General features: G+C 49.4%; 1 protein-coding gene across 1 annotated transcript; it reads right to left on the bottom strand.

Annotated features, from left to right (window-relative positions):
- Positions 1-9461: 9461 nt before the first annotated feature.
- On the bottom strand, positions 9462-12309 carry LOC138988586 (complement C3-like). Its single transcript, XM_070374721.1, has 8 exons — positions 12247-12309; positions 11878-11964; positions 11552-11657; positions 10802-10891; positions 10439-10525; positions 10262-10351; positions 10015-10150; positions 9462-9594 (listed from the first exon to the last, which is right to left on the bottom strand). The coding sequence occupies exons 1-8, from the start codon at positions 12307-12309 to the stop codon at positions 9462-9464; spliced, it is 792 nt and encodes a 263-aa protein (XP_070230822.1).
- Between the last annotated feature and the right edge of the window lie 1892 nt (positions 12310-14201).

Below are 14201 nucleotides of genomic sequence, written 5' to 3'. Positions count from 1 at the left end.
ATTACATAATGATATTCCTTGGGCTTCCCAGGTGGCACTAGTAGGAAAGAATCCGCCTGCCAGTGCAGGAGACTCCAGAGATGGGGGTTCAATTCCAGGGTGGGGAAGATCCCCAATGATTAAAAATATAAATGTTCTAATGTTTTCTACTCGAACTCCAAAGTTCTGTTTGTGGGGTCTAGGCACTCCTCCCTGGAGCCTACTCTATTAGTGGATGTAAACAGTTCATGGTTCTTTGTGGCTGAGTGGTGGGGTTTCAGGTAGGAATGGGGGACTGTAGGCATCGCAGGTGGAGAAGGCAATGGCAACCCACTCCAGTAGTCTTCCTGGAAAATCCCATGGACGGAGGAGCCTGGTAGGCTGCAGTCCATGGGGTCGCTAAGAGTTGGACGCGACTGAGCGACTTCACTTTCACTTTTCACTTTCATGCATTGGAGAAGGAAATGGCAACCCACTCCAGTGTGTTTGCCAGGAGAATCCCAGGGACGGGGGAGCCTGGTAGGCTACCGTCTATGGGGTCGCACAGAGTGGGACACAACTGAAGCGACTTAGCAGCAGCAGGCATCACAGAGCAGTGGTTCCTAACCTCTGGGATCTGATGCCTGATGATTTGAGGTGGAGCTGATACAATAATAATCGAAATAGATTGCACACTAAATGTTATGCACTTGAATCATCCCGAAACCATCCCCACACCCCCCACTCCGTCTGTGGAAAAGTTGTCTTCCAGGAAAATGGTCTCTGGTGCAGAAAAGGTTGAAGACTGCTGAGAGGACCTGGGATTTTATCCCAGGGAAGCAGGGAGGCATGGAGGGGCTCTCTCATTATAGTTCCCAACTACTACTTACCCAGTGGAGGGGGAGGTCACAGCTATGTTCTATCCCTGGTCATGGTGAGCACAGAACAGGCAGGAAACAGGTGGGAATCTGATCAAGCCCCAACACAACTCACGTCTGTTAGCTTCTCATCCTAATGATCACCATAGTGAGAGCTTGCTCTGTGCCAGGCACTGCTCCATGCACCATGGACACAGCATCACAGAAAACAAAGATCCCTGCCCTATAGAGCTAGCATTCTAGTGGGGAGATAGAAGAAACAAATATGTGATGGGTAGGCAGCTTCCCTGGTGGCTCAGACAGTACAGAATCTGCCTGCAATGCGGGAGACCTGGGTTCGATCCCTGGGTCAGGAAGATCCCCTGGAGAAGGGAATGGCTACCCACTCCAGTATTCTGGCCTGGAGAATCCCATGGACAGAGGAGCCCGGTGGGCTACACTCCATGGAGTTGTAGTCGGACACAACTGAGTGACTAACACTCTTACTGCTTTCAGGAGATAATACACGCCAGGATGAAAAATAAACCGCCACAGGGGGATGGATAAAGAGAGCTTAGGGAAGATGAGAAGTAACATCTGAGTGGAGACCTGAAGGATGTAGAGGAAGAGGGTTCCAGGAAGAATGGGAACTCGGGACTCTTCTTACCAGGTGTAGTTCTCTGTTGCTGTGCAACAAATTATCTTCCCAAATGTAATGGCTTAAGGGCTTCCCAGGTGGCGCTAGTGGTAAAGAACCCACCTGCCAATGCAGGAGATGTGAGTTCAATCCCTGGGTTAGGAAGATCCCTTGGAAGAGGGCATGGCAACCCACTCCAGTATTCCTGCCTGGAGAATCCTCATGGACTGACATGGGGTGACCTGGGGTGACATGGACTGACATGGGGTGACAGAGTTGGACATGACTGAAGTGACTTAGCACGCACACACGTAGTGACTTAAAACAAGAAACACTTATTAGCTCACACAGTTTTTGTGGGTCAGGAATCCAGGGACGGCTTTAGTAGGCTTTCTGGCTCAGAGTCTCCATAAGGTTGTAGTCGACATGTTGACTGGGGCTGCGTTCCTCTGAAGGTTTGGGGCTGAAGGCTCTTGCTTCCGAGGAGGCTCACTCACATGTGACTGGCAGGTGAGTGCTGGTTGTTGGCGGGATGCCTCAGTTCCTCACTACCTAGGTTGACTTGAGTTTGATACGCCCAACCTGGCAGCTGGCCTCGCCAGGGCAGGCAACCCAAGAGAAGGAAAGCCAGGTGGAAGTTGTATCATTTCATGACCTAGCCTTCAAAGTCCCAGAGCATCACTTCAGCCGCCACATCCTGTGTGATAAAATTGAGTTGCCAGATCCAGCCTGTGTTTAGGAAGAAGGATAAAGACCCTGTCCTCTCTCCCCTCCTCCCTCCCCATCTCCTACTGGAGTCTCTCGCTTCCAGCGCCAGAAGGTAAGGAAGGAAAGGGAGCCGGTCAGGCAGTCAGCCTGTCAGGGCACAGAGCAGGAGGCGAGGGCGAGAGCAGTCTGGAGGGACAGAGATACAGCCTGTGAGTACTGAATTTGGGCATTTATAGATGAACAGAGGGCTTCCCTGGTGGCTTGTCAATTTCCGCCTGCCAGTACAGAAGACTCAGTTTGATCCCTGAGCTGGGAAGATGCCCTGGAGAAGGAAATGGCATGGGAAATCCCATGGACAGAGGAGCCTGGCGGGCCACTGTCCATGGGGTCGCAAAAGTCTCTGACATGACTTAGCGACTAAACATGATGAACAGAAAAACAAAGATTCCCAGCGATCACATGGAGGCGCTGCCTACCTCAAAGTTTAGTTTGAGCTCTGTAACCATCTTGGTCTGTCTGGACAGATAAAGATAGCTTTGTTGTCCCATGATGTGAACACTTTCTGAAACACTGTGTCAAGTGTTTTGAATTATGTATCTCATTTGATCCAGATAGAAATCATATAAAGGGGGTAATATTATCACAAAAGGGAAAACAAGAACCTCCTGGGGGTGGGGGGGGTCTCTCCAAAGGATAAATAGGGAATAGGAACTACCTAGGGAAAACATGGAAACAGTGACAAACTTTACTTCTTGGGCTCCAAAATCACTGAAGATGGTGACAGCAGCCGTGAAATTAAAAGACACTTGCTCTTTGGAAGAAAAGCTGTGAGAAAGCTAGACAGTATATTAAAAAGCAGAGATACCACTTTGCTGACAAAAGTCTGTCTAGTCAAAGCTATGGCTTTTCCAGTAGTCAGGTATGGATGTGAGAGTTGGACAGTAAAGAAAGCTGAGTGCTGAAAAATTGATGCTTTCGAACTGTGGTGCTAGAGAAGACTCTTGAGAGTCCCTTGGGCAGCAAGGAGATCAAACCAGTCAATCCTAAAGGAAATCAACCCTGAGTACTCATTGGAAGGACTGATGCTGAAGCTGAAGCTTCAATACTTTGGCCACCTGATGTGAAAAGCCAATTCACTGGAAAAGGCCCTGATGTTGGGAAAGATTGAAGGCAGGAGGAGAAGGGGGCAACAGGGGATGAGATGGTTGGATGGCATCACTGACTCAATGGACATCAGTTTGGGCAAACTGTGGGAGATGGTGAAGGACAGGGAGGCCTGGGGTGCTGCAGTCCATGGGGTCACAAGGAGTCAGACACGACTGAGCAACTGAATAACAACAAGGTGACGAGGTGCAGGTAGAGAGAGCAGCATGTGCAAAGGTCCTGAGGTGGGAGGGGGCTGGGTATATTGCAGGAATCTATAGGCCACCTTTGCTGGGCTTTAGTGAGCAGGGTGGAGGGTGAACAGAGGGGAAACTCATACCCAAATCTTGACCTTCAATTTGACCTTCAGAGGCACATGCTGAGTGAAAGTACATTTAGTTGTGGAGGAAATGGACATGATTGGAGGATATGTGTGCTTTTCAAAACCTAGTCAATTTCTCCCTCAGCTTAATTAATTAGATCAGGATGAGCAGCACGCAGCATCTTAGTTCCCTGACCAGGGGTTGAACCTGTGCCCCCTGCAGTGGAAACAGAGAATCTTAACTATTGGACCACTGGCTAAGTCCCTCCCTCAGTTTAACCAAATGAAGAAATTTGGGAATGCCTAGAACTGGAGATGCTGGGTATGGGAAATCTCCATATTGTTGGTTGGAAAGGGTGTCCCTTGGTAAAATCGTTGGAGAGAGCAACTCTGCAACACCTACTAAAGCATGGTGTGTTATTTTTTTTTAATAACAAAGTGTTTTTATTAATTAACTGTCAAGCATGCCTCTCCAAACGTCCCCCTACATTTTATGGCTATATACTGTTTAACCAGGGCTTCCCAGATGGTATAGTGGTAAAGAATCTGCCTGCAATTCAGGGAACTCAGGTTTGATCCCTGGGCCAGGAAGATCCCCTGGAGAATGAACTGGCTACCCACTCCAGTATTCTTACCTGGGAAGTCTCATGGACAGAGGAGCCTGGCAGGCTATAGTCCATGGGGTCACAAAGAATCAGTCATGACTTAGTGGCTAAATAACAACAAACTCTTTAACCGACTCTTCATATGACAATGATTTATAATATTTTCTTCAGATTGACTACAAAGATAATTTATTTTTTCTCTAGCATGATTGATCAGTATTTGTTTTTTATTATTTATGGCTCAGAAAAAAATTTCATCCACATAGTTCATTATGTGTGTGTGTGTATGTATGTGTGAAATTTCAGAATATTGTGTGTTATTTTAATTGTCTCTTTCAACCTCTGTACTCTGATGCTTTGACAGCTGGGGCCTTGCTGACACTCCCTTGGCTCACACACCCCATCCCTGTGCATTTCTGCATGTGGGTCCCCACACCACCTTTACTCTCAATATGACATATTTCTCGAAGTATCAAAATTTTTTTTTATTTGCAATAAGTATCCATCACTTTTGTAATGAGAATCAAGAAAATACACAATAAGACAAATCCAATTATTTTTTAAAATAACATGTACGAGACCCTGGGAATCTGTCTTTGACAATGACACCTAAGAGGTGAGAAGTAATTTGGAATTTCATAATTTGTGTAGTCCTTTGTAAATGGAGTGCCCTTGACAGCACAGCAATCTATTGTTCGAGTTGTGCAAAATCGGCTTCAAATACATTTTCAAGAATGTGTTATGTGCAAAGCTGGGCAGCCCAAATGAATTCAGTGAATGGAGAAATCGCAGTGGTAGAAAGAGCCCGAGTGTACCCAGGGGTCAGCAGGGTGCCGGCTCTCTGTGCAGTGTCCTCCAGGCTTTAGACTAGCAAGTGATCCCTCAGCCTTCTGGTTTAGGTACTACTGGCCCTTTTTCAGATGAAGAATATGAAATTTCAGAGGAATTAAGCAAATCATGCAGTGATCTGGGTTGTAAGTGGCACAGTCAGGACTCGAACCCAGGACAGCTGAGTGCATCGCTCCTTCCAGATGGAATTGAGGAAAATCCCATGGACGGAGGAGCCTGGTGGGCTGCAGTCCATGGGGTCGTGAAGAGTCGGACATGACTAAGTGACTTCACTTTCACTTTTCACTTTCATGCATTGGAGAAGGAAATGGCAACCCACTCCAGTGTTCTTGCCTGGAGAATCCCAGGGACAGGAGAGCCTGGTGGGCTGTCGTCTATGGGGTCACACAGAGTCGGACACGACTGAAGCGACTTAGCAGCAGAAGCAGCAGCATAGAGGCCAATGGGGTACACCTTGGAACCAGACAATCTGGGTTTGAGTCCATTGCTAGCTCTCTGAGCAGTTTCTTCTATTAAATTTCGGAGCCTAAATTTCCACATCTATAAAATGGGAATAGAGTTCTTGTAAAGATTCTGTGAGTTAATATAGATAAACCATTAAGAACTGGGCTGTCTGATAGGGTAGCAACTGGTCACATGTAGCATTTGAGCCCTCGAAATATGGTAGCTCCTTATTCAGACGTGTTGTCAGTGTCAAATTGCACGTTGGATTTTGAAGATTTATGTGAAATAACACATTTTTAACTTTTTGTACTGATTACATTTTGACATGATAATATTTTAGATATATTGGGCTAAATAAAATTGTTATAATTAATTTCACTAGTTTTGTCTTTTTAATACGATGACTAGAATATTTAAAATTATATGTATGGGGGCTCCTCTGGTGGTCCAGTGGTTAAGAATCCGCCTGCCAATGCAGGGGACACAGATTCGATTCCTGCTCAGGGAAGACTCCACATGCGGAGGGGCAGCTAAGCCTGTGTGCCACAACTACAGAAGCCCACAGCCTAGAGCCCCTACTCCGCGATAAGAGAAGCCACCTCAATAAGAAGCCTGGGCAATGCAACAAAGAGTAGCCCCCTCTCGCCACAACTAGAGAAAGCCTGTGAACAGCAATGAAGACCCAGTGCAGCCAAAAAATTTTTTAATATTTTACAAAAAATTACATGTGACTTTCATTATATTCTTATGGGATTGTGTTGATTTAGAGGATACAAAGCATAGTAATCCTTCAAGGACCATGCAGCTATTTTTATGATCATACCACCTTGGTTTATGGGCTTCCCAGGTGGTTCAGCGGTAAAGAATGCACCCGCCAAGGCAGGAGGCACAGGTTTGACCCCTGAGTCAGGAAGATCCCCTGGAGGAGGAAATGGCAGCCCACTCCAGTATTCTTGCCTGGAGAATCCCATAGACAGAGGAGCCTGGCAGGCTACAGTCCATGGGGTCGCAAAGAGTCGGACAGAACTGAGCAACTGAGCGTGCAAGCACCTTGGTTTCTATCGCTTTTCCTAAAGGTGTCAACTGTGGGAAAACAGTTCTGTGCTCCAGCCCTGGGCCTGGTAGCTTTGTGTCTGCTCCTGGCAGCAGAAGCCTTCACAGTTAATCATTGATCCCACATTCCGGAAAGCTCACAGGAAAAGTTTCAGGAAAGTGCGTGAGGTAACTCAGCTCTGGGAGCTTGGGTGGCCAGATGACTTCATCTCTTTCTATGTCACAGTTTGAAATTTCAAATCTGTGGAAAGCCCCCCTTGAAAAAAACAAAGACTCTGCCTTTTTTTTTTTTTCCTGATTGCAAGAATTGTGTGTTTGTTCTTAAAAAGAAAAAAGTTAAACATTAAGAAATGTTTGATTTAGAAAGAGGAGGTCTTTATATACATAGGAAAATAAAACCTTAAGTTATAGTTTTGCCTGTGGTCATCAGAGTGTCCACAAACAGCAGGAAATAGAACACAGGGTATGCAAGCAAGCCATGGACAGTTCTGGTTCCTTTGGGGAGGGAACAGGGACCCTCACATTTTTCCCCTTAATGTCTGCCTTTTGGGGAATCTTTTTTGCTAGAAGGTCTTCATGTATGATTAAAAATAACAAGAGGAAGAAGAAGAATACAAGAAGGGGTGGTAACTCCTCATTGCCCTGGTCCCAGGATAAGTCCCACTAAATTAAAAAAAAATTACTTATTTGGCTGTGCCAGTTTTTAGTCGCAGCATTCAGTATCTAATTCTCTGACCAGGTATCAAACCTGGGTCCTCCGAACTGGAAGCGTGAAGTCTTAGCCATTGGACCACCAGGGAAGTCTCACCTGGGTAGGGGGTGTTGAGCAGGGGTTGCTGATATCTGATTTTCTTTGACTGTGTGAATTCCAGCAGTGTCACTCCCTCCCCAAGGCCTCTTATCTGGCTCACTGATAATAAGGCCGATGAAGGTTTATTGAATACTTAGAACGCTGGACACTCACAGTAACTCTCTGATGGCAATAAGGTTAGAGATGAGGAAACCAAGGCACAAAGATGTGAATAACTGGGTTAAGGTCACACACAGCCATGGAGAGGTGGAGGCAGTTAGACACAATTCATGTAGCTGCTGCCATGCTATCCAGTGGGCCCACAACCCCCAGCCTCCTCTTCCGCTTTCTTGCCATCAACTCACTTTCTGCCCATCAATCAACTGGGCCATTCCACCTCAGAGTTGGTCAATTCCTCTTCCTGCTCAAACACCTTCCATGGCTCCCCACTGCCCTTCATAATGATCAAACCCTTTAGCCTGGTGTTCAAAACTCCATCTTTCTTTTTCTCCCTCACTTTCAGCCCCTCCTTGACACTGAGTTCAAGCCATCCTGCATGACTTGCAATCCCTCCAGAACTCCTTGAGGGGGGTGGTCCCTTGACCCCCATGGGCTACTGCCTTGGCTTGCCAGTCCCCTACTCCCATTCCAGGCCACATTGATGAAACTCAGTCATCCTACCCTGCCCCTTTTTTCAATTCTCCAGTTTCCTAGGATTCCTGGTCAAAGCTTCCATCAAGACCAAGTGCAGAGTGTATGCTAAATTCATTCATTCAACAGTCATTTCCTGAGCACCTTCTGTATACCAGCCCCTGCTACTGGAGCTGGGAATTCCACAATGAACCAGACAGGCATGCGGTCTCAAGGAGCTGATATTGTGGGGCAGGAGAAATACCTGATTAGCTAACAATCAAATTAATAAATGTCACATACTATGTATTTTAAGTGTTATTGAGAGTGATGGGAGGAGGCCTATTTTACTTGTTTATTAAAATATATTTACTTATTTATTTTTGGCCGCATCAGGTCTTAGTTATGGCACAAGGGGTCTCTTGTGACTTGTGGGCTTAGTTGCTCTGCAGCATGTGGGATCACTGCTGGCAGAGATGGTAAGAAATCTGCCTGAAGTGCAGGAGACCTAAGTTCGATCCCTGGGTCAGGAAGATCCCCTGGAGGAGGAAATGGCAATCCACTCCAGTATCCTTGCCTGGAGAATTTCATGGACAACGGAGCCTGGCTGGCTACAGTCCATGGGGTCACAAAGAGTCAGACACGGCTTAGCGACTAACACTCTCACTCTCTCTCGTGTGGGATCTTAGTTCCCTGACCAGGGATTGAACTTACATCTCCTGCATTGGGAGGCAGATTCTTAACCACTGGACCGCTAGGGAAGTCTCAAGGGAGGGGGTCTATTTTAGATATGTTATTAAAGCACATATCTTTGAGGAAGTGACATTAAAACAGAGTCCAGAGATTTTCCTGGTGGCCCAGTGGTTAAGAATCTGCCTGTCAATGCAGGGGACACAGGTTCAATCCCTAGTCCTGGAAGATCCCAAATGCCGCGGAGCAACTAAGCCCATGCGCCACAACTATTGAAGCCCATGAGCCCGTGCTCTGCAACAAGAGAAGCCACAGCAATGAGTAGCCCCTGCTGTCTGCAACTAGAGAAAGCCTGCATGAAGCAATGAAGACCCAGCACAGCCATAAATTAACTAATTAAATTAAACAACCAAAGCAAACAACTTCCTCTGCCAGATTGCAAATAAGGTAAGTGTTCAACCCATAAAGAAATCTGGAGGAAGGGTGTACCTGACGGAGGGGACAGGGCCCTGTGCAAAGGCCCTGTGGTGGGAATCAACTTGGGTGTTGGAAAGTCACAAAGAAGGCCAGTGTGACTGGAATGGAATAGGAGTGAGAAAGAGGAGGCAGGTTAATGATAGAGCGGGTTCCGTGGGGTCCCTGCTTAATTCTCCGGGTCAGGAACACATGTCTGGAGTTTGGGTACAATATTCTATGCTTTTTATTTGAGGTTAAGCCCAGGGGTTCAGGTGTGCTTGGAGACACCCTCCTGTGAGCAGCAGAAACCCTTAGGGTCTCAGGACTCGCAGCCATGGGTGTGCATATAGTCTGAAAACCCTGCCAGTTGGTCCAGCAATTCCTTCTTGCCCACTGTCCCATTCGCTGGCCAGTGCATGAGAAACGTCTCCTTGCCCAGGACATGGATGTATCTGTGGGTGAGAGGAGGCAAGGACAGTAAGGAGAGCCTGCTGCTTTGGAAGTGTGGAGACCTTTCTGATTTGCCCCTCTGCCCTGCTTGACGGAGTCCCAGAACCACAACCTATAATGTCCTCCACAGGGCTGTCTCGCTGTCCCCCAGCCCCACCCCAGCCCATACTACTGGGGATTAGAAAAGCTTCCCTTTGCTCTGACTCTTTCCTGCCCTCTGTTGGAAAACCACCATCCCCTAATGAACAGTGTTGCCAGGAGCTGTGCAGTACACAGCCTACACCTTCATTCAGGGTAGCCCTGAAACCCAAGACTCCTGTTGACGGGTGCAGTAGAAATTTTGACACCAAGGACTGGCCTGGGGTAGGGAAAGGGGCCCAGGCCTGAGTCCCCAGGGTAGCAGGAGCCCCCCAGCCACGCACTCAGACTTGACTCTCCACAGGTCTGAAATCTGGCCCATTATGAGGTATGTTTCGTGTTCCTGCAGCCCCAGGGAGTCTTGGCAGGTGGTGTGAGTGACGAATTTCTTTACGGCGAGGGGTTTGGCAGAGTCCGTGCCTGAAGGAGATGAGAGCCAGTGCGTGTTCACCTGCATGGGCCTGGCCTGCCCCCACTTTGGGACCCCCGGTGTAGGCTCCCACACCATCTCCTCTGCCACCTTGGACATACCACTCTTGATGATGGCTTGGAGCTTCATGTTGTAGTAGATGTAGGGGTTGGAGTCAGAGGTCTCCACAGACTCCAGACTGGCCTTGTACACTGGGGAAGGGGGCCAAGGGTGTGTCGTGTTGCTGTCCAGTCTGCAGGTGTCTGCCCCCTACCCCCCCTGCCAAGCCCCACACTCACCAAAGTCCACTCCAGCCTCACAGGCTGCTGTCTGGAGCTCCTCCTGACTCAGGTGGTTACTGTCCTTCTTTGGGGATGGGCACTGCTCTGGAAGGTTGGGGGAAGGGGAGGGTGCTCTGGCTGCGCTAGGAGTGGGGCCCTCCTCCACTCTGACCCCCATCCGGCCCCAGGCCCAACCCCCGGGGGAGGGACGGGTCTGGCCTTTCTGGTCTGTAGTGTGCTCTCTCCTCCTCTGTCTCTTTGTCTTTCTCTCTCTCTCTCCCTCTCGCCGTCTAAACTCAACCCAGAAGGCACCCAGGAGGTGATAAAAAGCTCTTGAATCCCCAGCCTGGCAACCCCAGCCCTCCGTCTCCATGGCCTCACCCTCCGCGCATCTGCACACGTCTTTGTCGCAGATCTTCCGCAGGGAAGCGTGCTCTGTGGGCAGGTTGTAGAAGGAAGTGCACCTTCGGGCTGCGAGAGGGGGCGAGTAAGTCGGGTTGGCTTGGGCCTCTGGTCCTGGAGGGCTGGGTGCCGGTCTGGCCCCGCCCCCAGAAGGCCCCTGCCTATCATTTTAACATTCTTCACGCTTCAGCCGTGTCCGACTTTTTGCGACCCCTTGGGCTGTAGCCCACGTCTCCTCTGTCCATGGGATTCTCCAGGTGAGAATACTGGAGTGGGTTGGGAATCTTCTCGACCCAGGGATCGAACCCACGTCTCTTAACGTCTCCTGAAGTCGCAGGAGGGTTCTTTACCACTAGTGGGCACCTGGGTGCGCAGCCACGCCCTTAACAAGTCCCTCCTCTTTGAAGACCCTGCTTGCTTTTTGCCCATCCTGACCCAACAGGCCACGCCCAGTCCCTTCTCCGCTCGGCCACACCCTCTTCCAGGCAACCTACTGCCCCACCTCCCCGCCCCTTTAACCACCAACGAAGGACACGCCCCTCAGCACCATGCCCCTTAAGTTCCTTCCCTCTGGCCACCCCTCCCACGGAGCCAAAGAAGACCCTCTCTGCCACGCCCCATTTCGTTTTTCGGCTCCGCGCGCCTCACCCTTCTGTTTTGTTTTCTGACCCTATCCTTCTCAGGCCTTGTACGCTCTGAGGATCCCCTCCATTCCCAGGCCCTGCTCACAAGGCTCGTAGTAGTCGTAGACTGTGACCTGGGCAGCCTGCAGGAACTCGGCCTTCAGCATCCTGTGGACCCGGAAGCCGAGCACGGTGTCTTCTTTGTGGGAGAGCTGGAGGAGGGGCGTACTGTCTGAGGCACGCAGGGCCACCGAGCACGGGGATACCGATTACAGGGCCTTGGTCATGACCACTGACCACGTGGTCTTGAATACTGAAGAGCCGACCTCAGGGCATGACTCTCCAGCATCACTGACCAGGGTGCTGACCGTCGTTTCTTGGCCTACCCTGCGGCCCGCACAGCCCTGGCAGAGGACACCTGGCTTGCCTTACCTTCTCCAGGTAGAGGACAACGGTGCTGTCACTGGAGTTCATCTTGGTCTCGTACTGGAAGGCGTACCTCTCCACCTCGCTCGTGAGCTGGGGCAGAAGGTGAGACCTGCCAGTTGGCAGAGATCCACAGAGGCACCCAGCCCTGAGAGCTCCACTCTTAGAGGTCCCAACCTTTGTCCAATTAGCTCCAGTGTTGGGGAAACTGAGGCACAGTCAGGGCAGAGGTTAAGCTAAAGTTGACCATGGCCACTGACCTTGGGGCACAGACCGTGGGGGCATTAACCTGGGGGCCTTGACCCACAGACAGGTGCTCTGCACCCACTTGGGGGGTGTGGGAGGTTTCCAGGACATCCCCGCCCTGCTCATTACCTGTTTGAGGTCATCCTGGTTGGGGTAGAAGCCAGTGAGCAGGGAGATCTCCATGATGGTCATTGTGGCATCTCGATGACCCTGGAACCTGGGGATTTCACAGAGCGAGTCTCTTCCCACTGTCCTCTTGCCCCTCCCCCACACTCCCATTGCTGTCACCTCTTGCCTGGACAAGGGCAGTAACCTCCTCCTGTGACTCCCTGTCACTTCTGCCCCCAGACAGCATATAGCTTTAGCAAACAGAAATCTGATACATTGCCTCCTGGTTTACCCTCCTTGCTTTACAAAATGCCTGGTCTCATCCTTCCAGTTCACTTCCTCCCACTCCAGCCTCCAATTTGATTGCTCTGAAGTGTTGGTCTCTCTCCTGCCACTGGACCTTGGCTCATGCTGTTCTCTCAGCCTAGAATTCTCCTTCCTCCCTCTTTGCCCTGAAAAACCCTTTCATCTTTGCAATCTCACCTGATGCATCCCTTCACCAACCATGCCCCCCACCCCCGCCCAGAAGCCTTCCTCAGCCCTCACAACTGATAATTCTCTAATTTGCCCTCCCGCGGCTCTGTGGACCTCTCCTTCACCACATTTAATCACAGTGGTCATTTTGCATTGATTTTGGGTGATTATTCAGTTATTGTTTATCTCTCCTGAGAGGCTGTGGGCTTCAGCAGGCAGGGAGGAGCTGTCTTGCTCACAACTGTCTCCGTAGCTCCTAGAACAGAGCCTGACACCCAGGAAGCACTCAGTACATGTTTTGTTACCTAGACTTGGGCACGGGTATTTGGGAGACAGAGCCAGACTGGAATGGGAGCTGGAATGTCTGGAGAAAATGAAGCCAGGGGAGAGCCACCACGCTTGGAGCAGGCTCTGGGCATCTGGGTCATGGTGCACGTCCACCGTTCAGGAGCCTGCCATTCTGGACATGGCAGGATGGAGGACAGGATTGGGGCAGTGGGATGGTAGACAAGCAGGGGAGGGCAGGATGAGAGGTAGCGATGATGGAGCAGGCATGGAGAGGTGGGTTTGGCTGGTTCCCAGCCTCCACTCAGTACACAGGGAGAGCTGCTAAGGACTCTGGACTCCAGGAGGTGCATCCTTCCTCCTGCCTAGGTGAAGATCTGTTCTCTGACCTTGTTTCCATCCGGAGCTGAAAGGTTGCTTCCCCCTTTTTATTCTCTGCAGAAAGAAAGCAGGAATTTAGAGGCTGGTAACATAGTCTCTGGAGCTGGCTTCCTGGGCTCAAATCCTGGCTCTGCTGTGTGACTTTGAGCAAGTTGTTTAACCTCTCTGTGCTTTGGTTTCTTAATCTGGAAAAGGGGATCATGATATTCCCAATCAAGTTGGTTACTTTTAAGTGAGTAAATACAAGTAAAGCATTTAATATAGTGCTGGATCAGGGCTTTCTAATGGTGAGTTATTATTACTATCATTTTACTACTACTATTAAGAAATATGACACCAACCAAAGTCCTGGTCACTTTTATTTTCATTTATTTATTTGTTGACTGCACAGTGTGTGGGATCTTAGTCCCTTGACCAGGGATTGAACAAATGCTCTGTGCATTTGGGCATGGAGTCTTAACCACTGGACCACCAGGGGAGTCCCCTCTTGGTTACCTTTAGTCCCCAAAAGTCTTGGGACTGGTGAGGCTTGTTTTCCCCCACTACTCTGACAGTGAGTTCCCAGTGGCAGAGCCTTGGCTCTTCCTTCTTGGTACTCAGGACTGGAAATTCTAGAATCCATTTCTTCCTCTTTTAAAAATTTTATTTTTTGGCCACACCATATGACATGTGGGAATCTTAGTTTCCTGACCAGGGATTGAACCCATACCCCCTGCATTGAAAGTGCAGTTTTAACCACTGGACCATCAGGCAAGTTCATTTCTGATCATCTTCAACACCCCTTCCCTGGTCCAGTCCATCATCTCCTGCAGGAACAGCGCAGTTGCTCCCTCCTT

The sequence above is a fragment of the Bos mutus genome, chromosome 7 (assembly GCF_027580195.1).
Source record: "Bos mutus isolate GX-2022 chromosome 7, NWIPB_WYAK_1.1, whole genome shotgun sequence".
NCBI lineage: Eukaryota > Metazoa > Chordata > Mammalia > Artiodactyla > Bovidae > Bos > Bos mutus.
This window is presented reverse-complemented; position numbering and strand designations above follow the sequence as displayed.